Source organism: Mastigoproctus giganteus, chromosome 7, assembly GCF_048544385.1.
Source record: "Mastigoproctus giganteus isolate SK-2022 chromosome 7, ASM4854438v1, whole genome shotgun sequence".
NCBI classification, from domain to species: Eukaryota; Metazoa; Arthropoda; class Arachnida; order Uropygi; family Thelyphonidae; genus Mastigoproctus; species Mastigoproctus giganteus.
This window is the reverse complement of record NC_143581.1, coordinates 106,647,689-106,674,719: the sequence shown is the minus strand read 5'-3', so window position 1 is coordinate 106,674,719 and position 27,031 is coordinate 106,647,689. Positions and strand designations below refer to the sequence as shown.

At 36.8% G+C, this 27,031-nt stretch overlaps 2 protein-coding genes across 2 annotated transcripts in view; both read right to left on the bottom strand.

Annotated features, from left to right (window-relative positions):
- LOC150083132 (mitochondrial import inner membrane translocase subunit TIM14) overlaps positions 1 to 21,698 on the bottom strand; it is a 121,855-nt gene extending 100,157 nt beyond the window's left edge. Inside the window, exons 1-2 of the mRNA XM_090377066.1 lie at positions 21,605 to 21,698; positions 289 to 376 (exon numbers count right to left, since the gene is read on the bottom strand). Coding sequence (XP_090233192.1) covers positions 289 to 291 — 3 coding nt within the window. The 5' untranslated portion in view covers positions 292 to 376; positions 21,605 to 21,698. The remainder of the gene's footprint in view (positions 1 to 288; positions 377 to 21,604) is intronic.
- On the bottom strand, positions 8,244 to 19,453 carry LOC150083133 (general transcription factor II-I repeat domain-containing protein 2-like). The gene is made up of 2 exons (XM_090378401.1): positions 19,438 to 19,453; positions 8,244 to 8,890 (listed from the first exon to the last, which is right to left on the bottom strand). The coding sequence occupies exons 1-2, from the start codon at positions 19,451 to 19,453 to the stop codon at positions 8,244 to 8,246; spliced, it is 663 nt and encodes a 220-aa protein (XP_090234527.1).
- Positions 21,699 to 27,031: the final 5,333 nt, after the last annotated feature.

Sequence of the window (27,031 nt, the reverse complement as noted above, 5' to 3'; positions counted from 1 at the left end):
GAAATATTCAAAAACAGCAGGGCTGTAATTATATAAATGTTGGGAAACAGACTGACCTCATAAAACCATCTGTATTTAAACCTGATGAAGTTACTCTTGTGTTAAAGGGTACTGATTAATGAATTCTGGGTATCACATAGACATGGTGATTTATATATGGGTTTTGACTTATGTATATATGATATGCCTTAAACGGCCTTTCTATGTAATAATCAAGAAAATGTTTCTTATCTAAGAATAATATAAATAATGTACTTTTTTGAAACAAGGAAAAGATTTAATACTTACCATTTTGAACCTTGTAAAAAATTAGCACTTTCAAAAATATGCTGGCTCACACACTTTTCAAAATTGCACTGCCTTATATATTTTCACCCTAAAAATCAGGAGGGGGAAATAAAAGTTATCTATTAGAAATAACAACCACTACTGATTTTTTTCATTGAAACAATTTCTGGAATGTAAATGTAGGGCCAGCTTTAGATGGTACCATTGGTGCATAATCTTCAACCACACTATAAAAAACAAAGTTTTTTTTTTTTTTTTTATGTGTGTATCTTGGAAAGGTTAAGTGTCCATACTCTGTGCTGTTTTATTAAAGAACCATCAGTTTTCAGTTTAGCCTGAAAAAGGTTCCATGGAGGACCTGAAATCAGAGGCCTATAAATTATTTTAGTAAACAGAGTATTGGGACAAGAACTCTGTACTTTCTAGTATGTTTCAATAAAATTAAAATTTGTTACCAAAGTATAACAAAATTTACTCCTTATTTATAATACTTCAATGAACTATTTTGTCTTGCATTATTACATAAGAACTGCATAGTAATTAAAACAAAAAAATTCCATGTAGCATGCTACTCTGTAACTGTGGAATGCATTCTACAAATACTGTAATTGAAATCACAAGTCTTTTTCGGCATTAGCTGCACTTCTTGTACAAGGCTGAACCACAAGGACCGAAGGAATTTTAGAATTGATAAGCAGCAAGAATAACTGCCTATTGTTCTAAAAGGAAGAATATGATTTATGATTTTTTTTTTCAGTCCCTAAGAGAATACATAAAGAAGTTTTAAATATATTAACTATTAATAATGAGATGGTCATGTATTTAAACAAATGGCTGCTAAATTTAAATTGCAGTCAGAATTCAAATTTGAGATCAAGCGCCCCAACTTATTATCATCTTGCTGGAATTATATTAGCATTAGTAGAGGCATATGATGCAAGAAAGCAAGCATATGCAGCATCAGCCAAAAAAAAAAAAAAAAAAAAACCTTCCACTTCAGCCCTCCGTTCATTCGAAATACCTGTCCAGCTGAGCCTTAAATTTATTTAGGCTATCAACTTCCACAACAAGGGATGGAAGTCTGTTCCACCAACCAACTACCTGCTGGCTAAAGGCAAATTTCCGTCTTACATTTGTCTTACATCTGTCTTTCCTCAATTTGAATTTATGTCCTCTCAGGTGATTATTCTGAGCAAGAGGAAGAATCCCATCAGCATTGAGCATGCTCAAACCATTCAAGGCTTTATACACCTCTATCAGATCACCTCGCCAGTGCCACTGTAATTTGCAAAACTTAAGCCTTTATTCGTAAGAGCAACCCTTTGTTCCATTCACTAACCTTGTTGCCCTTCTCCGTACTCGTTCCAGCAGCTCTACATCCTTCTTGAAATGAGGCCTACAGACCTGTATACAGTACTCAATGTGTAGCCTGACCATTGCCTTTTACAAGGGAATAATCACATCCTTATCCCTGCTAGAAAAATTCCTGTATATCATTGATAAAACACCATGAGCTACTCTTGAAACCCGTCTGCACTGCTCAGAGAACTTCATATCTGTCTGCACAATTAACCCCATGTCCTTTTCATTCTCTACCACTGTCAGTGTAGTACCACAGAGTTGATACGTTGCTCTGGGGTTGCTGTTTCCCATATGTAGTACTTTACATTTGTCAATGTTAAACTTCATTTTCCACCTCACAGCCCATCTGCTCAACCTTTACAGATGCTGTTGCAGCAGCATACTGTCAGTAGTCTCCTTAACAACCCTGCCAACCTTTGTATCGTCTGCAAACTTGGACATTAAGCTTGATATACCATCATCAATATCATTGTTAAATACAGAAAACAATAATGGACCCAACACTGAACCCTGAGGGACTCCACTAATAACATTAGTCCACGATGAGGAGTGTCCTTTGATTACCACTCTCTGTCTTCTCGGCCTCAACCACCCCTTTATCCATAGCAGCAATTTGCCTCCAATGCCACACTGCTCCAATTTGTGTAGCAGTCTTCCATGTGCAACAGTATCAAAAGCCTTTCTAAGATCCAAATATATAATATCAAAGTTATTCCCTGCATCCAGTTCTTTTGTGACTACATCATAGTATCCAATCAAATTGGTCAGGCAAGACTTCCCCTTAACAAAACCATGGTGTGTCCGAGCTATAACTGAAGTCTTGTCTAGATGATCCTGCAGTGCTTCTTTAACCAGTGCCTCCATTAATTTTCTTGGAACAGAAGTTAAACTCACAGGTCTATAATTACTTGTGTCAGCCTTTGATCCTCTTTTGTGAATTGGGGTCACATTTGCACAACTCCAGTCTATGGGTACCTCCCCTGAGTCCAAGGAAGCTCTCATAATTATGGCTAAGGGTTTACTTACTTCCTTTGCTGCCTCCTTTAATATAACTGGATAGATCCCATCCACCCCAGGTGCCTTTCTTGTGTTTATCTTCAACAATTTCTCCTCCACTTTACTCTCAGTTATTACAAGATTCTCTAGCTTACAGCCAGAGTTGAATACACCTCTGGCATTCCCCTCGCTGAACAACTCCTCATGTGTGAATGTCGATGCAAAATATTCATTCAGTTTGTTAGCTACCTGAGCAGGATCATCAACCGTTGACCCATCGATATCAAGTGGACCAATCTGATTCATCCCCTTCCTTCTAGAGTTTACATAAGTAAAGAACTCTTTGCTGTTTTTCTTTGCATCCCTTGCCAAAAATTTCTCATAATCTGCCTTCGCCTGCCTAACCTCCTTTGTAACTTGGTTACAGATCAACTTGTATCTATCAGGCTTCTGTGTCACGTGTTAATTTGTATGTATCCCATGCATTTTTCTTCTCTGCCATATGTCTCATTAGTTCATCTAACATCCACTTAGGCCTAAATCTTGAACAATATTTCTTAGTTGGTATGCAAAGCCTAGTAGCTTCCAAGATAAGTTCTTTGAATGCTTACCATTTTGAATTTGCTGTTGGTAACATCATCAGTTGGTCCCACTGTATAGAATTTAAATACTGTCTCAGCCCATCGTAGTCGCCTTTACGAAAGCAATAACCCTTCCCTTTACCCCTAATGGTAGTTACCTCTTTGAGTAAATCCCACTTCAGCACACTGTGATCACTGCCACCTAGTGGTTCATTTACCTGAAGATTCTTAATGCACGAAGAATCACTACTGATAATCAAATCAAGAGTATTACTCCCTCTAGTTGCCTCCCGAACATGCTGATGTAGAAAACAATCATCCAATAAATCCACAAAAGCCTTGCTACTGTGTGAGTGACCAGCCCCCAAATTCCAGTCAATATCTGGGAAATTAAAATCCACCATTATAAGACTCTCTGATTTACTGGCCCACTCTATTTCCCTGTACAGTTTCTTATTATACTCATCAGAGTCATTAGGCCTATAGCACACTCCTACTCTCAATTTTGATCTCTCAATGCTTAAGTCACACCAAACTGACTCGAAACTGCACTGTCCAGCAATTTCGACTGGCTTCACTTCCTTGGATTTTATGTATTTCTTAACTAATAGCATAACCCCTCCTCCCTTCCTATCCTGTCTATCCTTTCTGTAGACATTGTACTCCCCAAATTCCAGTTCTGCATTCCTTATATCTGTGTGACACCACGTCTCTGAAATCCCCACAATATCTGCCTTTGATGTTTTGGGCAATACCTCAATTCATCAAATTTATTTACTAAACTCCTTGCATTTGTGTACATGCAAGTATACATGCACCTGTTCTTTTTCTTAGCTACCCTAACAAAATCTATGTGTTTATTTGTACCCCAATGATTCCCAGCAGTCTCTGAAATATCCTGCATCTTATTTTCCAGGCTGTGGCTCATTCCAATAGAAGCAGTGCAAGAATCACTTTCACCTCTGCCAGTGGCTACTGTTAATCTATTAGTCCTTGTATCCCCCCAATCTAGCAGTTTTCTGACCCACCTAACACTGCCTCGATAGCATACATTCTTGCTGCCTCGACAGCAAACATTCTTGCACCCTTTCTATTTAAGTGTATACCATCCCTGTAGAAGCAGTCTCTCCTGTTAACAAGTACCGACCAGGCTGAAAAAAATTCTACCCTTGAGCCTTGCACAATCTTTCCAGGGCCGAATTGATTGACAGGGCTCTCATCATATACTCCCTCCTATCATGTCTGGGCAGAATTGCAGACACTTTCAAATTCAACCCTAATTCACGGCTTTTTTTCAACAGTGACCTGTACTTGTTAAGTAATTCCGCCGGTCGTGAGCCACATGCGGCTCATGCAGTCTTGTGGTGTGTCTCTCATGCATATATTTTTTTTTAATATCAAAATTCTATATATAACAGTGATTAAAGTTTAAAAATAATAACTTTATTTTTTAAGTAAGCATATTTCTTGTTACAAAGTTTTTCAAAAACATAAAAGATACACAAATTTCTCAAAATATTAATTCTGACAGACAGTACTTCACAGAAGATATTTACATATTAGCATTAGAAGAGGCATATGATGCAAGAATGCAAGCTTATACAGCATCAACCAAAAAAAAAAAAAAAAAAAAAAAAAAAAACCCTTCTCATTTCACTGATCCATTCGTTCCAAATGTTTGTCTAGTTATACGTTGAATTTATTTAAGCTATCTGCTTCAACAACAACAGATGGAAGTTTGTTCCAGCAATCAACTACCCACTGACTAAAGGCAAATTTCTGCACATCTATTCTACGACTCTCTTTCCTCAGTTTGAATCTATGCCTCTCTTAGGTTTGTAATTTGAGCATGAGGAAAAACCCATCAGCATTGAGCCTGCTCAATCCATTCAAGTCCTTATACACCTCAATCAGATTGCCTTCACACAGGTGCCTAGTCTCCAGATGCTGCAATTTGCAGCAATTAAGCCTTTCTTCATAAGAGCACCTCTTTTAATTCTTATAATAATATTATCAGTAAAGTTATTTAATAATTTTCTTATTAGTAAAGACCTGTGCATATTGTGTCTTTAGAATTCCTATAAGAGTTCGTTAAAACTGGGTCTTCAATGAAGATTTTAGAATTTAACCAGAATAGTGAGAACATTATATAGCTTGGAAGTTGCAATGTTTAACTTATTTTCGCACAACTTTAGGGAAATTTCCTTTAACTTCTTTAGGGAAATTTCCTTTAACTTTTTAATTTCTCCTTAGAATTCGTCTCATTGGTTAGGTTAGGTTATGTTGGTAAGCTAAATGAAAAAAAAAAAACCACATTAATTGCATTCAAATAATAACACTAATCAATTTAAAATTGTGTTCAAAATAAAGAGAACCAGTGAAATCTTGCCGTGAATGTGTTTGACTGTTCGTTATCATGTTGTACGGCCAAACAACGATATTCACGAGGATTTTGAGGTACATACTTAATCAAATCTATTCAAAAGCAACTGTATTTCAGTATTCAAAAAGAGTTCATTCATTATAATTCTGTGTCTTCGTTAAAAATTAAATTTCAGTTGACCTATGGTTAAAAATATTGCTCATGAATACTTTAAAATAAAAACAACACATTGAATTCAAAATAACACTAATTAATTTATTGGCTAAAATAACATTAACATGTTGATTAAAATAATTATTTCCACGATATTTCCAGAGGATGTATCGTGGTTCTGTTTAGTAAGATGGTTCTCGGTAAGCAACGTTTTAACAAAGTTCTTACACTTGATGGAGCCAATCAAACAATTTGTCAAAGAAAAAGGGAAATCTTTCCCTCAACTTGAGGATGCCCAGTGGTTAATAGATATGGCTTTTTTCACAGATGTTCAGCATTTTAATCATTAAATGTATCTCTTCAAGGACAAGAAAAATTTATTTCTGATCTAGCACAGAGCATGTTCAGCTTCCACAACAAACAAACTCTTTGAGAAGGACCTGGTTTCTAAAACTTTCACGTGTTTGAGTAAAACTTTGCAAACTCTACCTAGGTTTGAAATAACTAAAGATTATGCATGCAAGTTACACGGACTGGCAGGAAGAAAGTAATGATAGATTTCATGATTTAAGAGCACTTAAGCCATCATTTGCATTTTTCGAAAATCCTTTTCTTGTTGACATTATGAAGAATGGCTGTCCTGTTTCACCACCAACTGCTGGAGATACAACAGCTGTAGAGTTGGAGCTACTGGAACTCCAAAAGGATGAAGGATTGAAACAACTAAAAGAATGTGGCTGCTCAACTATTGAGTTTTGGAAGAAGGTTCCCCAACAAAAATATCCTAAAACAAAAGATTGTGCACAGAGATTAATCTCTATTTTCTATACAACATATTCTTGTGAGTCTTTGTGTTCAACACTTAAATTTATTAAAAATAAGTTTCAGTCTGTGTTGACTGATGAGCATTTAAATGAGCTTGTACATACTGCCCTAACAAGTTATCAACCAAACTTTCAGCAGCTAACTTCTAAGACGGACAACACCTGTAAAGCATCTACAAGCAAACCTAACATTGACAAATGCAGAGTACTTCATATGGGTAGCATAACTCCAAAGAAATTTGACAACTGGGTGGTGTTACACTCAGGGTAATGGAGAATGAAAGAGACCTGGGGATAATTGTGCAGTGCAGACAGGCTGCCAGAGTAGGTCATGGGGTTTTGTCAATGATATACAGGAATTTTATGAGCAGGGATAAGGAGGTGATTATCTCCTTGTATAAGGCAATGGTCAGACCACACCTTGAGTACTGCGTAGAGGTTTGGAAGCCTCATTTTAGGAAGGATGTACAGTTGCTAGAATGAGTACAGAGAACGGCAACAAGACTGGTGAGGGGAATTAATAATTACTAATAAGTATTAGTATTAGTAGGTAGGAGTACGGGCACCTTGAACTGATTTTAGTTGCGGCGGAGGCTGCAACTAAAATCGGTTCAAGGTGCCCGTACTCCTACCTACTAATACTAATACTTATTAGTAATTATTAATTCCCCTCACCAGTCTTGTTGCCGTTCTCTGTACTCATTCTAGCAACTGTACATCCTTCCTAAAATGAGGCTTCCAAACCTCTACGCAGTACTCAAGGTGTGGTCTGACCATTGCCTTATACAAGGAGATAATCACCTCCTTATCCCTGCTCATAAAATTCCTGTATATCATTGACAAAACCCCATGACCTACTCTGGCAGCCTGTCTGCACTGCACAATTATCCCCAGGTCTCTTTCATTCTCCATTACCCTGAGTGTAACACCACCCAGTTGTCAAATTTCTTTGGAGTTATGCTACCCATATGAAGTACTCTGCATTTGTCAATGTTAGGTTTGCTTGTAGATGCTTTACAGGTGTTGTCCGTCTTAGAAGTTAGCTGCTGAAAGTTTGGTTGATAACTTGTTAGGGCAGTATGTACAAGCTCATTTAAATGCTCATCAGTCAACACAGACTGAAACTTATTTTTAATAAATTTAAGTGTTGAACACAAAGACTCACAAGAATATGTTGTATAGAAAATAGAGATTAATCTCTGTGCACAATCTTTTGTTTTAGGATATTTTTGTTGGGGAACCTTCTTCCAAAACTCAATAGTTGAGCAGCCACATTCTTTTAGTTGTTTCAATCCTTCATCCTTTTGGAGTTCCAGTAGCTCCAACTCTACAGCTGTTGTATCTCCAGCAGTTGGTGGTGAAACAGGACAGCCATTCTTCATAATGTCAACAAGAAAAGGATTTTCGAAAAATGCAAATGATGGCTTAAGTGCTCTTAAATCATGAAATCTATCATTACTTTCTTCCTGCCAGTCCGTGTAACTTGCATGCATAATCTTTAGTTATTTCAAACCTAGGTAGAGTTTGCAAAGTTTTACTCAAACACGTGAAAGTTTTAGAAACCAGGTCCTTCTCAAAGAGTTTGTTTGTTGTGGAAGCTGAACATGCTCTGTGCTAGATCAGAAATAAATTTTTCTTGTCCTTGAAGAGATACATTTAATGATTAAAATGCTGAACATCTGTGAAAAAAGCCATATCTATTAACCACTGGGCATCCTCAAGTTGAGGGAAAGATTTCCCTTTTTCTTTGACAAATTGTTTGATTGGCTCCATCAAGTGTAAGAACTTTGTTAAAACGTTGCTTACCGAGAACCATCTTACTAAACAGAACCACGATACATCCTCTGGAAGCTGATCGTTGTCTATTTCTTCCATGAAGGCTTTGAACTGTTGACATGTTTTGGTGCTTGAGCATATGTAGTTAACAATTTTCAGAACTACCTCCATAACATATTTAAAATATTTAGCTGCTAGGTATTCCCTATGAATAATGCAATGGACAGGGATAAAATCAGGAAAAAATGTATCAGCAGTTAAAAGTCCCACAAGTCCTTTACTGACACCTCTCATAGCCAGGGCACTGTCAGTTGCAACACTGACTATCTTCTTAATTGGTACAGAAGCTTTGCCAAGAACAAGATAAAGAGCTCCTTTTATGTCTGAAGCTCGAGTTATATCCTTCAAAGCAATCAGATCTAATAGTTCTTCTTTCACATTTAGACTATTTGTTACAAAACAAAGAAATATGGTTAGTTGCGATTTATCTTCAATGTCTGTAGATTTGTCCAAGGCCAGACTCAGTACTAAGCAATTCTTTAAATCATGTTGCAAGTTATTTATGAGGTCAGTGCTGATTACAGAAATTCATCTTTCCACTGTATGTCTGGATGCAGGGATTTGTTCAATCATTTTGTGCAGTTTTCTATTTTCTGGGTCTAAAACTAAAATTACTTGAGCAATATTTTTCTTAATGAACTCTTTCCATGTAGGTGCACTTTGCTCGAGCGATATTGAAGGCCAGAATAAATCCAGTCTCTGCCATTACATCTGCCTCTTTAATAAACATTGACACATCCTTGGTTTGACTATTAAATTTTCTTTTAAATACAATATTTTAGTTCGCCTTAACACAGAACCAGCAGGAAACTGTTTGGTGAAAGAACTGTGATTCGTTTTGTAATGGCGCTTAAGATTACTGGCCCTGAACTGTGACAATGTTGCTTGACACAAAAGACACATTGGTTTACTGTTTCTCTCCACAAAAACAAACTCCTCTTCTCACTCTGCCTTAAATCCCCTATTCTCATTTTCATATTAACTTTTTCCCAACAGCATAATAACTTTTAAAGGGGCTCGCTTAAAAAGAAACTAACAATGTTCACAGAAATTAACTTGTGCACTGTAAAAAACTGATTGAACCACATGTACATGTAAAGCGTTTTATCATAGAGACGCTATGCACAACAGATGGAACCATTGGCTCGTGGAGACGTCGTACATGTTTTATTATATAGCTCTTTCCAATATGCCTTCTACTATTGCAGCCCCCAAAGGTCATCTAGCTGGCCACCCCTGATATATAGTATGGCTACGCTCAAAAACTCAACTAGTTTCATCTATAGCTGCCAGTTATACCGGTGAGTGGTAGGCATCACCACACTGCTGTTTAGTAATAATAGTCTATATCTAATCGTGTAGTCGCCCCAGTAATGTTTACTTCAAAGGAAAAGGAATATTCAGTTTTGTTGTTAGCCAAGCATAAATCAGTTATTACTGTACAATGAGCATTCAGATGTCAGTTTCATAAAGACCCACCATATAACATTAAATGACGATTTCACCAGTTTAGAGAAACATGTATTGTTTTTAAAGAGACAAGAATGGGAAGGTCAAAATCATCAGAAGGAACCACAGAAGTCATTAAAACATATTGCATTCGTAGCTCTGGGAAATCAGTTTTCTGTTGGAGTTTGAATTACAAGTTCCAAAATCAACACTCCATAACATGTTACATAAACAACTTCAACTGCATGCACACAAATTCAACTGTTGCATAAAATTAAACCAGATGACAAACCAAAGTGTGTGGAATTTGCTAATGTAATTTTAAATAGCCTAGACGACAAAGAAAATTTGTTAAACACCATTATGTTTACTGATGTAACCATGTTTCATATCAGTGGACAGGTCATAATTTCTGAATATGATCAAAAAAATCCAAAAGTGATTCAAGCCCACATTTGTGATAGCCCCAGGGTGAATGTTTGGTGTGGATAAGTATGAAATTGCACCTTCACACTATTTCTCTTCGTTGAAAACACAATTAATGAGCAAGTTTACCTGACCATGATAGAAAATTTTTTCTTTCCTTAGTTGCAAGAAAATGCCCTTGTAATCACAGTAATTTTGAAGTAACATAGCATACTGTCACATTTCTCAAGAGAAGTTACAATGGTTCTCAATGCAAGATTTCCTGGAAGATGGATTGGCAGGGGTGATCCAACTGAATAGCCATCTAAACAAACCCCCTCGATTTTTTCTTATGGGGTTTTGTAAAGAATTATGTTTATAGTGCAAAAATTGTAGATCTGGTTCATTTGAGAGCAAGAATAACAAAAGCCATTCAGCAGGTTACACCTGATATGCTGGAGTGCAAATTGTAAGAATTAGAATATTAATTAGACATAAAAAAAAAAAAAGTGCCTCCGTAGCCGAGATAAGCAGTCACAAAAAGTACACACATGTGGAAACATATTGGATTTTTTAAAATTATGTAAGTAAACTTAAAAATAAAATATTTATTTCTTGAAAATATTTCTCCTTATTCTAAATATAGGCCCTCAAAACCCCACCAATATTTTTCAGAGATCCTATATTCTGTTACTATTTCATGATTCATTATAATAATTCATTACATATAGAGGAATTAATTTGTTTTTTCTCATTCAAAACAGTTTCTAAGAATTTCAACACAAAAAACTAAACCAATGTTTTTTGTAAACAAAAAACACTTAGATTAAAAAAAAAAAAAAACGTTTTTTTTTTTAAATTTTAAGCACATTTAATAAACTTTTATTTCATAAACTAATTGAGTATTTTAGTAACCGTGAAACACAACATTTACAAAATTCTGAATTATTATTAAAAATATAAAGAAAAAATTTAAAAAGTGATGCAATCTAGTGATAAAAGATTAAGCATCACAACACTCCAAGCACAAGTCAAAAAACTCAATACTTCTTTTTTTCAAATATTAAAATATAGGGTATTACTTTTTTTAAGATAACAAAAAGTGGCAATACTACTGCTGGAATATATTTTGCTAGTGGTCTGACAGTTTGAATAATACTAATTAAATAATTTTGAGTATATAATAATTAATGAGTAATTGTTTTGTTTTTTTTCTTAATTTGTTTCTTTAATATGAAAAAATGATAAATGCCAAAATGATAAGATGATAAAAAAATTGTTTTTCATTGAAACATGTTTTTTTTAGTTCACTTTCGCATAATTCCAACAAATCAAAAATTTTGTCATATCTTTAGAGCAGTGTTTCTCAACTTTTTTTTTTTTTTAATTTTTTCCCTAATCGCAGTTCCCATAAAATTTTAAACAAGAAGATACTTTATACTTACTCTTTTTATTCAATGGGATCCCTGAACCTGATGCTTCTTAGCTAAAAGTTCAATTTTCGGTATGTTAGTAAGTTTAATTCTAATGTCTCCTCCTGAACATATATCAATTTTGTTTCTTTCCTTTGTTAATATTTTATTTACTGAACTAAAACCACTTTCAACCATATAAGACATTGGAAAACAAAGAAGTACTTTGGCCATTTAACCACAGGGGCTCACATCTGGTAAGTATGGGCTTGGCACACCCAGGGTCCTGAGCTGAATATGATCATTCTTCTCTTTCTTGATGATTCCTTTCTACCTCTCTCTCTCTCTCTCTCTCTCAGGGTAACTCGGGAATTTTTTTTGCTGGTGCAGCATAAGCTTCAGGCTTCCTTGCACCATATGGCTAATAATAATGATAATTTCAGACCACATTGTTGGATAAAGAAGTTTAGTTGTTTTTGATTCCCACAACTCAGGCATTTCACCTTCTTTTAATTTCAAATATTTCCAGTTTTTCAGTGAAGGCTTTTAATACGCATTTCCAATCTATCACCGTAATTAATTTCCCTTGAAGTTGAAGTGATACCTCATTAAGTTTTCAAAAAATCCAAGCCATATAGTTCATGTTGTTTTTGTTTGCTGATCTCCTTTGCTTTCTAAAAACTAATTATTGTATCAAAAAGGTTTACAAATCTTGTTAGACACTTTCCTTTAGAAAGCCATCTGACTTCTGTATGTAAAAAAAAGCCTCACAATGCTGTTCTTCATTATCAACACAATTTTCTGAAAAGGCGATCATATTTGCTGTGACTTTATTTTATTGATGGTTTTAATAACTATACTGAGAGACTGATAAAGAACTGGACTAATATTTTTTGCAACCAGATGATGTCGGTGCACAATGCAGTATACTGCAAGAACTTCAGGACATACTTCCTTTAGTAGCCTATATAACCTTTGTCTTCCAACCATGGAGGTAGCACCATCAGTGGCACAGGATACCAACTTTTCCAATGGTACTTGTTTTTCATCAAACCATGTTTTTATAGCAGCAAAAATGGATGCCCCAGTACAGTCAGTTTCTATAGATTTTACAAACAACATCTCTTCTTTCAATTTACAATCGTCATCGAAATAATGAAAATTCATTATTACAAATTACAAATAAATTCACAGAAGAACAAGACAAATTATTTGAAAGGTATGGACAGGTGATGTGGGATGGGTTTTTTTGTCTGTTGCTTTATAACACACCGGCAAACTTCAGAGCAGAATGCGCCAGTCCCACAGAAGCTAGTTATTGTCAGGGGAACCAAAAATACATTGTGCAAGGAGGATGGATGGAATGGGACCAGGGTATGTCTCTGCCAGGAGCAAAAGTAGATGATGTAAAGCAGATATCTTTTAAGAAAACAAAAGGTGATACTGTTGTACATATGTTGATACTGTTGGCACTAATGATATTAAGAGTAAGAGATGCAGACTTACTTCACAAGTACAGGGCAATGTTGGCAAAAAGTCACCAGTAGAGACTGAATTTGAAAGTGTCTACAATTCTGCATAGACACAATAGGAAGAAGTATATGTTGACAGCCTTGTAAATCAGTTCAGCCCTAGAAAGATTGTACAAGGCTCGTGGGGTTGAATTTTTCTCAGCATGGGCCTTGATTGTTAACAGGAGAGACTGTTTTTAGAGGAACAGAACAGAACACTTGAACAGAAGGAGAACAGAATATTTGCTGATGCTATCGAGACAGTGATAGGTGAGTCTGAAAACTGCTAGCTTAGAAGAATACACAGACTAATAGTATAGACTAGACCACAAGCAGAGGTGAAAGTGATTCTTGCATTGCTGCTATTGGTACATGTAGAAGCCTGGAAAGCAAGGTGTATGGTATTTCAGACTCTGTTGTGGGTCATTATGGAGCAAATGAATACATGGGCTGCATGGGTAACTAAAAGTAAAAACACATAAAACACATGCATGTATACTTGCATGTAACACTAAATGCTAGGAGCACTGTAATTAAATTTGAAGTACTAATTAATTCATCAAATGCAGCCATTGTAAGAATAACAGAAATGTGGTGTCACTCAGGCATACGTGATACTGAATTTGAATACAGGCAGGGCAGACAAGGCAGGATAAGTGGAAGTGCTATGCTCTTAGTTAAGAAGAATATTAAATCTAAGGCAGTGCATCCAGCTGACTTGGAAGACAAGTGCAATGTTGAGTCGGTTTGGTGTGATAAGAAAACACTGGAAAACAAAATCGTGAGGAGTGCGCTATAGGTCTAATGATCGTAATAAGTATACCAAACAGATATACAATGAAACAGAATGGGCCAGCAAATCACAATATCTCATAATGGGGGATTTTAACTGACTGGAATTTGTGGGCTGATCACTCACACACTAGTAAGACTTTTGTGGATTTCTTGCATGACTGTTTTTTACAGCAGCACGTTAGAGAGGCAACGACGAAAGGAAGCAATACTCTTAATCTGGTTTTTAGCAGTGATTCTTCATGCATTAAGAATCTGCAGGTAAAAGACCCACTGGGTGGCAGTAACCACATTGTACTAATGTGGAATTTAATTTAAGACAAAACTACTGTCAAGTGTAAAGGGGAAAGCTTTTGATTTGTATGGCTGACTACAGAGGTCTCAGACAGTTTTTAAATTGTATGCAGTGAGACCAACTAATGATGTTACCAACAGCAAATTCTACATGGGAAACATTCAGTAAAGTAATCAAAGCTACTAGGTTTTTCATACCAACAAAGAAATACTGTTCAAGGCTTAGACCTAAATGAATTCAGATGAACTATTGAGACACATGGCAGAGAAGAAAAGTGCATGATACACATATAAATTAAGTGATACAAAAGCCTATGTCAGATATAAATTAGTCTGAACAATCAGTGGCACGTTACCCTACAAGCAAAATTATTTTTTGCATCCTGTTCCTTTGTGACCACATCGTACTATCTAATCAAATTGGTCAGACAAGACTTCCTCTTAACAAACCCATGCTATGTCTTAACTATTACTGCAGTCTTGTCTAGATGATCCTGCAATGCTTCCTTAACCAGTGATTCCATTAATTTCCCCAGAACACAAGTTAAACTAACAGGTCTATAGTTACTTGTGTCACCTTTTGAACCTCCCCCTTTGTGAATTGGTGACACATTTGCACACCTCCAGTCCATGGTGACCTCCCCTGAGTCCAAGGAACCTCTCATAATTAGGCTAAGGGTTTGCTTACTTCCTTTGCTGCCTCCTTTAATATAACTGGATAGATCCCGTCCACCCCAGGGGCCTTCCTTATGTTTAACTTCAACAATTTCTCCTCCACTTTGCTCTCAGTTATTATAAAATCCCTTAGCTCCTATTAGAGTTTGATAAACGTCTGGCATTCCCCTCCTTGATTACCTCATGTGTGAATGTAGATGCAAAATATTCATTCTGTTTATCAGCTACCTGACCATGATCATCAACAGTCAACACATCTATTTTAAGTGGCTAAGTTATCATGTCTAAATTCAAAGATTATTAGTAACGTTATGTACAAAACTTTATTATTAAAAGTAAGATATATTATTAACTGATAATTAACGATCGCTCCATTTCATACAATTTTTCACATTGACACGGTGTCATATATATATATACAGAAAAAGGGTAAATCAAGGGTTCGAAAAGCGTGCTGTCCCCCTCAAAGAAACTTTATTATTCTTTATTTTATTTTTGAGAAGGGGGCACTTGTTTTCATGAAGAAAACAACAAGTGCCCCCCTTTTAACGAAATATAGACAAACCATAACATTAATCATGGGTACGAAGCGTTTTTCACTTAATATTTTATTTCTTTGAGATTAAATGTATTGATGTATGTATTAATTTATAAAATTGTGTAAGTGTGTGTGTGTGTGTGTGTGTGTGTGTGTGTGTATATATATATATATATATATATATATATATATAGACAAATGTATTTGATCAGTGTATTGAGTAGGGTTGCAGACCTCTCAAGTGTAATTACAATGGAATAAATTAAAAAACGCCTGCAAAGTAAAAGCAAGCAGATTCCCTGAAAATAAATAATAAAATTAAGATTAACATAAAAATAACATGAAAGTAATAAAATAACACTTAATGCTGTATGTCCTAAGATCTTAACTATGTCTTCAAAGGGTCAACAGCCAAAACCGAAGGAACCACAGCAATAAGCAAGCTCTCTGTTTCTGTTACGATTGATACGTACGAAACGTATACATCATAGCCGATCCGACAGAGACCAAAAAGAAAAGAATATAAAGAATTTAATTCAAAAATAAATAAATAAAAGTAAAATGCAGAATTATGCAAAAATAAAACCAATAAAGTCTGTCAAAGAAAAATTGAGTGAAAGTTTGAAAGAAGGCAAAATGCCCAGTTTGAAATTGAAACAAAGTAAACTTAAGATGAAAGAATAAGGTCAGATTTTAACAACTTAAAATGAATGAAAGTTTGAAAGAAAGACGTAGTTAAAATCTCAGGACATGCAGCATTAAGTATTATTTTATTACTTTCATGTAATTTTTATGTTAATCTTAATTTTATTATTCGTTTTCAGGTAATCTGCTTTTACTCTGCAGGCATTCTTAGAATTTATTCTACTGTAATTACACTTCACAGGTCAGCAACCCTACTCAATAACTGATCAAATACATTTGTCTGTATTTTATTATGGTTGCTGGGTATTTCTGCTATAACTAGTATTGTCCCGGATCCATAATCCAATTTAATATATTAATAATTTTTTCATTCTTTTTTAGACATTCAATTTTATCACTACATCCTATTATTTTTATTTAAATCATATATATATATATATACATATATATATACACACACACGTTTATAGAATAATTTTGTATTTTATTTCTTTGAGATTAAATGTATTGAAGTAAGTATGCAATTTATAAATGTGTGTATATATATATATATCACCATTAGCAGGGCATATGATGCAAGAAACCAAGCTTATATAGCATCAGCCAAAAAAAAAAAAAAAAAAAACACACCTTCCCATTTCACCCATCCATTCACTCCAAATGTTTGTCTCATTCTGCCTTGAACTTATTTAAGTTGCTAACCTACACTACAAAAGATGGAAGTTTGATCCAACTATCAACCACACGCTGGCTAAAGGCGAATTTACATGCATCTATTCTACAATTGCTTTCCTCAATTTGAATTTATGTCCCCTCAGGTGAGTAATCTGAGGAAAAGGAAGAATCCCATTAGCACTGAGCTGGTTCAATCCATTCAAGGCCTCAATTAGATCACCTCACTTCACAGGTATCTAGTCTCCAGAAGCTGCAATTTGCAGAGATTAAGCCTTTCTTGGTAACACCAACCCTTGTTCCACTCACCAATCTCATTGCCCTTCTCTGTACTCATTCCAGCAGCTCTGCATCTTTCCTACAATCAGGCCTCCAGACCTGTATAAAATACTCAAGGTGTGGCCTGACTACTGCCTTATACAACAGTCCCCTTATCCCTGTTAGCAAAATTCCTGTATATCATTGACAAGCCCATCTGCTCAACTTTTCCAGAGCCTGTTGCAGTAGTGTACTATCATTACTGTCATCAACAATCCTGCCAACCTTCGTATCGTCTGCAAACTTAGACATTAACCCAGATATACCTTTATCGATATCATTGATAAATATCAAAAACAACCGAACCCTGGGGGACTCCATTAATAACATTAGTCCACAAAGAGCAGTGTCCACTGATTCCACTCTCTGTCTTCTGACACTGAACCGTCCTTTTATCCATTGTAGCAACTTGCCCTTAATGCCAAACTGCTCCAATTTGTACAGTAGTCTTCCATGTGCCACAGTATCAAAAGCTTTCCTAAAATCCAAGTGTATGATATCAAAATTATTCTTTGCATCTAATTCCTTGGTGACCACATCATAATATAGAATCAAATTTGTCAGACACGACTTCCCCTTAACAAACCCATGCTGTGTCTGAACTATAACTTCAGTCTTGTCTAGATGATCCTGCATCCAGTGGCGTAGTTACCATGTAGGCAGGCAAGGCAATTGCCTCCGGGCTCGGGTCCTGTAGCGGTCCGGTATCTTTGGCTGTCTCCTGTTTTCGCAATTTTCATTAATTAAGTAGGGGCCCGAGCATGTTCTTTGCCTCCGGACCCAAAAAAGGGTAGCTACACTATTGCCTTCATCGCTTCCTTAACCAGTGACTCCATTATTTTCCCTGGAACAGAAGTTAGACTAACAGGTCTGTAATTACCCGTGTCACCCTTTGATCCCCCTTAGTGAATTGGGAACACATTTGCACACACCAGTCCATGGGGAACTCCCCTGAGTCCTAGGAAGCTTTCATAATTATGACTAAGGGTTTGCATACTTTCTTTGCTCCCTCCTGCAATATAACTGGATAGATCCCATCCACCACATGTTCCTTCCTTATGTTTAACTTCAACAATTTCTCCTCCTTTGGCTCTCAGTTATTACAAAAATCACTTAGCTTCCTGTTAGTTTGATAAACTTCTGGCATTTCCCCTCCTTTAATAACTCCTCGTGTGTGAATGTAGATTCAAAATACTCATTCAGTTTATCAGCTACCTGAGTATGATCATCAATAGTCAAACCATCTATGTTAAGTGAACCAATCTGATTCATTCCTTTCCTTCTAGAGTTTACATAAGTTAGAACTCTTTGCTGTTTTTCTTTGCATCCTTGCCAAAGATTTCTTGTAATCTGCCTTTGCCTGCCTAAAAATATATATATATTTATTTATGCGGGCAAATATATATACACACACGCATATATACAAGGTGATTCACTACCGGTGCGACAAACTTGCAGGAGGTGTAGGGGCCACAAAGACGAATCGAAATCACATAGCATTGCAGGATCCGAAATGCTTTCGTCATGCGGTAGAGAACGTTGAACGGGAGGTTGCATGAACAGCAATCCCGCTGGAAGTCGGCATTTGCGAACCGTTTCTGTTGAAGAAATCAAGTAACAAAAGTCCTCTGGAGTGGATAATCCGCAGGCTCCAATGATTGGACACGTTGCAGATGGTATGAACTCATTTGGTTTATTGAGAGCATCCTCCATACAGTGGATTGGGAAATACCCAATCGTTGGCCTATCGCTCGAGTACTCCTACTCTGATTGCCTTCTGCAAGACGTAGGACATTCTCCTCATTGTCTGGCGTCCTCGTCGTTCACTCTCGATTCATGGTACCTCTCATGAAACAACCAGTCTCACGTAACCTTCTGTGCACACGTGCGAAAATCGTATGATGAGGAGCACGCCTGTGCGGAAAACGTTCCTGGTACAAGCGCAGAGCGGCGCGCCTGTTATAGTCCGCAGCTCCATGTCGGCCAGTTCAACGTTTGAATACTCGTCCATCCTACTGCCTCGGGAACCGGTTCACAAATGCTGATTTCCAGCGGGATCGCTGTTCACGTGACCTCCCATTCAACGTCCTCTACCGCATGACGAAGGCATTTCAGACCCTGCAATGCTATGTGATTCCGATTTGTCTTTGTGCCCCCTACACCTCCTGCAAGTTTGTCGCACTGGTAGTGGATCACCCTGTATATATATATATATGTATGTACACATATACACAGTTGTGCCCCTGTATCAGCTGATTCAGTTACCTGTGGTTAACCACGGAAAAAAAAACGAATAAACTTACCACATACTACTTGCATGTCTAATACAATGCTTCCCTTTATTTTTTACAATGTCGCATATGGTTTGGTCACTAACATTATAATGGTTCTTTAGAGATTTAACAGATGCACTGTTTTCAAACTTTTGAATAATTTCAAGTTTTTGTTTAATTTGAAAGCACAACTCTTTGGTTTGCAACTCATTTTCACGATTTCTAAACAAAAAAAAAAAAAAAAAAAAAAATTGTTACTATAAAAAAAAAAATCCGAAATTCCTGACATAAATAACAAAATAAAATTTGTCCTTTTGGGGTGCGACAGAAGACAACAATCAACGCGATGCACTAAAACAAACAACATTTGGTCTTTTCTCTTTTTTCTTGTTTTGAGCGGTAGGTGTGAAGACAGCAGGGGTTGAAAGATAATTGGTACATTAATCTCCCAATGATGACTTATAACACTGTTTCTTGTCGCTTATTTACAACTTGCAAAATATCTGTTCTAGTTATTACTAAAATTTTATGATTTCTGGTTGATTTTTTTAATTTGGTGTCTTGAAGTGTTTCGGTAAATCGAGTCTGCTGTACTTTATTATTTTTGTATTTAGTGTTGGTAATGTCTTACTGTGTGTTTAATTTTTCAATTAAACTTTATTATACATGTCTACAAGAAAATCACGTTATATATGGGATCAGCAGGTGTTCGCTTATATCAGCGGTTTCAGTCATCCACGGTAGGTCTTGGAATGTATCCCACACAGATACGGGGGTCTTACTGTATACATATATATACAAATAAATATATATGTATGTATGTATGCACACACACAGTTTATAAATTAAAACATACTTCAATACATTTAATCTCAAATAAATAAAATACGAATACTGTATAGAAATAAATGAAAAAAGGTTTGTACCCAAGACTATCATTAGTAGAGGCATATGATGCAAGAAAGCAAGCTTATGCAGCATCGGCCAAAAAAAAAAAAAAAAAAAAACTGCTCCCATTTCACCCCTCCGTTCCTTCCAAATACCTGTCCAGTTAACTAGGAGGATGGTTTGTCAATATTTTGTTAAAAGAGTGCTTCATGAAAACAACAACAACAAACAAAATAAAAGAATAATAAAGTTTTTTTGGGGGCCACCCACTTTGGGGACCTTTGATTTAACCTTTTTGTGATACATATAGTATATATGATAGTGTCGATATGAACATACATAGATTATTATTATTATTAGCCATACGGTGCAAGGAAGCCTGAGGCTTACGCTGTACCAGCAAAAAAAAAAAAAAAAAAAATTTCCTGTGTTATCCTGAGAGAGAGAGAGAGAGAGAGAGAAGGGAATCACCAAGAAAGCATGAAAGAGAAGAATGATGATATCCAGCCAGCTCAGTACCCTGGGTTTGCCAAGCCCATACTCACCAGATGTATGCCCCTGGGGATATGTGTGTATTATTTGCGTTATTTGAGAGGTTTTATAATTCTATTGCCGACCAGGCTAGCCGGGTGGGTAAAGTGCCTGCCTGGCAACCCTAAAGTCGCGGGTTCGAATCCCGCCTCGAGCTTCGATCAGAGTAGAAAATGCCAATAATAATAATCACAAAATAATTGTATTCGTAATTTGCGTGAAACTGCTGCCCTATCTTGCGCTTGGCTGCATAGATAGATCTAATATGTATGAGCGTCAGGCTCGTCCAAACTCTCACACCGAAAATATTTTATGGAAGTGGTAATATATTCCATCATCATAGGTCCTCTTGCCATGTGGGGAATACATGGCAGCAGGACAACTAAAAAAAAAAGGTCGCCGTAGCCTAGTGGTCAGGCGCGCGGGTGCATAAGTACACGTGCCTTGAGTGACCGGGGTCAAGCCCGTGACTGCTGAATACGGTGCTGTTTCTTGTATTCTGTCATTTTGTGAACTCCCCTGACCGTGTGGTCGTCCCGGAGTATAAACAGAAAATTTAATTTAATATATATATATATGTATATATATTCGTTGCTAAATTTTATATCATATGTGTTTGGAAGCCTAAAATTTATGAAAAAGTTTAAGGGGGGGGCTCAAGGTATAAAAGTTTGGGAACCTCTAGGCTAAATATGAAAAACATAACTCCGACGTTACAATAAATAAACTAAAATACAGAAAACATCAATGATTTCAAATTTATAAAAACAGTACATACAGCTATGGTTTTAAAAGTTCCATGCGTACAACCATCACATGCTCCTCTGTTTCCATTAGTGTAACAGTGACGCCACTCAACGCTAAAAGAAAATCAGTGAAGTACTCTGTGCGTTGAATGACAGAATTAGCCAATGAGGGTTTCCCGCCATAAATGGCATTCGTATTCGAATTCCATTTTGGTTATGTTTCAGGTGTTTTTATCTTTTTATATGTATTCTATATATCTCATTTATAAAGCGAAATTTTTTGGTAATTATTTATAACCAAAAGTTCTCCTTTCATTCTTGAAGGCGTATGCAACCAACAGGCCACCCATTCCAATAGTAATAGTAGTAGTAATAGTAATAGTAGTAGTGGCATGTGATGCAAGAAAGCAAATGGTTGAGCTTATGCAGCATCAGCCAACAAAAAAAAAAAAAAATCACACCATTCTCTCCAAATGCCTGTCCAGTTCCTCCTTAAATTTATTCAACCTATCAACTTCCACAACGACAGATGGAAGTTTGTTCCAGCAATTAACCACCCGCTGACTAAAGGCAAATTTCCGCATATCTATTCTACATCTGTCTTTTCTTAATTTGAATTTATGCCCCCTTAGGTTCGTAATCTGAACAAGTGGAAGGATCCCATCAGAATTCAGCGTGCTCAACCCATTCAAGGCCTTATATACCTCAATCAGATCACCGCGCAGGTGCCTAGTCTCCAGCCACTCAATTTGCAGAACTTAAGCCTCTCTTGGTAAGAGGATCCCTTCATTCCCCCCACCAATCTTGTTGCCCTTCTCTGTACACGCTCAATTAATCTACATCCTTCCTAAAATGAGACCTCCAGACCTGTAAGCAGTACTCAAGGCATGGCCTGACCATTGCCTTATACAGAGGGATAATCACCTCCTTTTCCCTGCTAGCAAAATTCCTATATTTCATTGACAAAACCCCATGACCTGCCCTGGCAGCCTGTTTGCATTGCTCAGAAAACTTCATATCTGCCTGCACAATTACTCCCAGGTCTTTTTCATTTTCTACCACTTTAAGTTTAGTACCACACAGTTGGTACGTTTCTGTGGGGTTACTTCTACCCATATGCAATACTTTGCATTTGTCAAGGTTAAACTTCAGTTGCCACTTCTTAGCCCATCTGCCCAAATTATCTAGTTCCTGTTGCAGTAGCACACTGCCATTACTGTCATTAACAACCCTACCAACCTTTGTATCATCTGCAAACTTCGACATTAAGCCTGATATACCTTCATCAATATCATTGATAAATATACAAAACAGCAGTGGACCTAACACCGAACCCTGTGGGACACCACTAATAACATTAGTCCAAGAAGAGCAGCACCCATTGATTACCACCCTCTGTCTTCTCCCACTTAACCATCCTTTTATCGATTGTAGCAACTTACCCTTAATACCATTCTGCTCCAATTTGTACAATAGTCTTCCATGCGCAACAGTGTCATAAGATTTCCTGAAATTCAAATATATGATATCAAAATTATTTTTTGCATCCAGTTCCTTTGTAACCACATCATAATATCCTATCAAATTTGTCAGACAAGACTTTCCGTTAACAAACTCATGCTGTGTCTGAATTATTGCTGCAGTCTTGTCTAGATGATCCTGCAATGCATCTTTAACCAGCGACTCGATTATTTTATACGGAACAAAAGTTAAACTAACTGGTCTGTAATTACTCGTGTCACCGTTCGATCCCCCTTTGTAAATTGGGGATACATTTGCATATCTCCAGTCCGTGGTAACCTCCCCTGAGTCCAAGGATGCTCTCATAATTATGGCTAAGGGTTTGCTTAGTTGCTTTACCGCCTCCTTTAATATAACTGGATAGATCCCATCCACCCCAGGTGCTTTTCTTATGTTTAACTTCAACAATTTCTCTTCCACTTTGCTCTCAGTTATTACAAAATCATTAAGTATCTTGCTACAATTTGATAACCTTCTGCCATTTTCAAACCTTAATAATTCCTTACGTGTGAATATAGATGCAAAATACTCATTCAGTTTGTTTGCTATCTGAGGAGGATCATCAACAGTCGAACCATCGATGTCAAGTGGACCAATCAGATTCATCCCCTTCCTTTTAGAGTTTATATAAGTAAAGAAATCCTTGCTGTTTTTCTTAGCATCTTTTGCCAAGGATTTCTCGTAATCTGCCTTCGCCTGCCGAACCTCCTTTGTCACCTGATTACAGATTAACTTATATCTGCCATAGGCTTCTGAGTCGCTTGATAATTTATATGCATCCCATGCATTTTTTTTCTCTGTTACGAGTCTCATTAGTTCATTTGACAACCATTTAGGCCTAAACCTTGAACAATATTTCTTAATAGGTATGAAACTTTTAGTAGCTTCCACGATTAATTCCTTGAATGCTTCCCACTTAGAATTTACTGTTGGTAACATCGTCAGTTGATCCCACTGTACAGAATTTAAAAACTGTCGGAGACCACTGTACTCGGCTTTACGGAAGCAAAAACCCTTTCCTTTACCAATCATATTATGCCGCTAATACCACTATTGTATCGAAGTTTCCGGCGGGAATATCAAAGCACGTAACAAGTAGCACAGAAGAATAGTAGGGTTTTAATTGAAATAAATGAATAGTTTGAAAATTTTAATCACTTTTTGCGTATATATCCAAGTATTCTATTTAGCTAAGGATATAACTAATTTAACATTCTGATCGTTTGGGTATAGCGTAACTCGTTAGCATATACAGTATCTCGAACTTCACAGCGTAAGGTATAAAATTGACAGCATTAGTAGAGGCATACCATGCAAGAAAGCAAGCGCATGCAGCATCAGCCGAAAAAAAAAAACCTCCCTTTTCACCAACCTGTTCACTCCAAATGCTTGTCCAGTTCACCTCTAAATTTAATTAAGCTTTAAGCTATAAGTTATCATGTAAGTTGTAACTTATAAACTATAAGCTATCAAGTACATGGGCTGTGTTAGGGTATTCGAATTCTTAGTTACTTAGGGTAACTAAGAGTAGAAACGGGTGCATGTATACTTGCATGTGCACCAATGCTAGGAGTATAAATCCGATGAGCTTGAAGTGCTAGTCAAGACATCAAAGACTCAGATATTGTTGAGATATCAGAGACATGGTGTCACACAGACATAAGCAGTGCAGAACTGGAATTTAGGGAGTATAATGTGTACAGAAAGGATAGACATAAGCAGTGCAGAAAGGGAGGAGGGGTTCTGCTGTTAGTTAAGAAACACATAAAATCTAAGGAAGTGCATCCAATTGGTGGACAATACAATGTTGAGTCTGTTTGGTGTAACATAAGCATTGGGAAAGTAAAAATAACAGTAGGTGTGTGTTATAGGCCAAATGAATCTGATGAGAATAATCAGCAATTGTGCAGAGAAATAGAGTAGGCCAGTAAATCACAGTGTCTAATACGGGGGAGATTTTAATTTCTCAGAGATTGACTAGAATTTGTGGGTTGGTCACACACACTAGCAAGGCTTTTGTGGATTTATTGGATGATTGTTTTCTACACCAGCATGTTCGGGAGACAACTAGAGGGAGTAATACTTTTTTTATGTGATTATCACACTAGTGATTCTTCATGCATCAAGAATCTGCAGATAAAGGAACCACTAGGTGGCAGTGATCACAATGTGCTCAAGCGGGATTTACTCAAAGAGGTAACTGCCATCAAGGGTAAAGCGAAGGGTTTTTGTTTTCGTAAAGGTGACTACGGAGGTCTGAGACAGTATTTAAATTCTATACGGTGGGACCAACTGATGATATTACCAACAACAAATTCAAAAATGGGAAGCATTCAAAGAAATAATCTTGGAAGCTAATAGGCTTTTCATACCAACAAAGAAATATTGTTCAAGATTTAGGCGTAAATGGAAGTAAGATGAACTAATTAGACATGTCACAGAGAAGCAAAATGCATCGGATACATATAAATTCACAAGTGACACAGAAGCCTATCAGATATAGCTGGTCTGATACCAAGTTAAAAAAGATATTAGCCAGCCGATGGCAGGAAAACAGCAAAAAGTTGTTTATTTATGTAAACTCTAGAAGGAAGGGGTGAATCAGATTGGTCCAAATGATATCAATGGATCAACTGTTGATGATCCTGCTAAGGTAGCTAACAAACAAAATGAATATTTTGCATCTACATTTACACATGGGGAGTTATTCAGGGAGAGGAATGCCAGAGATGTATTCCACTCTGGCAGTAAGCTAGATAATCTTGTAATAACTGAGAGTAAAGTGGAGGAGAAATTGTTGAAGATAACCATAAGAAAGGCACCTGGGAGGGATGGAATCTATCCAGTTATATTAAAGAAGGTGGAAAAGGGAGTAAGCGAACCCTTAGCCATAATTATGAGAGCTTCCTTGGTCTCAAGGGAGATACCCATGGACTGGGGTATTCCAATTTTTTTTTTTTTTATGTAAACCCCAAACACGTGAGGTATTAGAACCTATAGTACTTAGTACTATGCTTGGATTCGCGGTTGAGAAGACGAAAGAGATATTTGTTGACATTGGACTTGAACTTCTGTAGACACGTATGAAGGAAGGTCGTTCCAGAAAACGGCAGTTGAATGAATAAACGAGGAAGATGAAAAGTTGGTTCTGTGAGTTTGAAGTTGGACAGTAAATGGATGTTGGCTGGTGGCGGCACGTGTTCAGATTGTTTTGAAAGAGAGAGAGCGAGAATTATAGAAGCCAATTCAGAAGAACAGTACCCATGGAAGTATCTATAGAAGAGGAATGCAGCAGAAACAGTACGTCTATGAGACAGCGAGTGGAGAGATTCTGTTAGAGATGGATCATTAATTAACCTAACTGCACTCTTCTGAATGGAATCAAGAAGCCTGAGAGAGGTTTTGGGGGCATCACCCCAGTTGTGGGTACAATATTCCATGGTAGGGCGGATTTGAGATTTGTACAGAGTGAACAGCTGTTTAGAAGAAAAGTAACGCCGAGAGCGAAAAAGGAAACCAAGTTTTTTAGATGCAGAGGAAGCAATATTTGTAATGTGCTTGTGCCAAGAGACATTAGAAGTCAGAGTAATCCCCAAAAGAGATGTATCAACTTGCCTAGAAATCGGAATGTCACCAAAGATAAGCATAGGAGCAGAAGAATCCTTTTTGCGAGATTTAAGACAAGACTGAGTTTTAGAGGGGTTGAAATCAAGTAAGTTTTCTTTACCCCAATGGAGATCAGCATTTAAAGAATTGGTAGCAGATTTTCGAGAAGTTGAAGCTGATTGAACAGGGCAAGGTTTCTCAAAATGGAAAGTGGAATGCAATGTGCTATCATTGGCAAAACTATGGATATGATTTCCAGTCAATGGAAGAAGGTCAATAATATACAAGAGGAAAAGAGTGGGGGAAAGAACTGAACCTTGGGGGAAACCAGC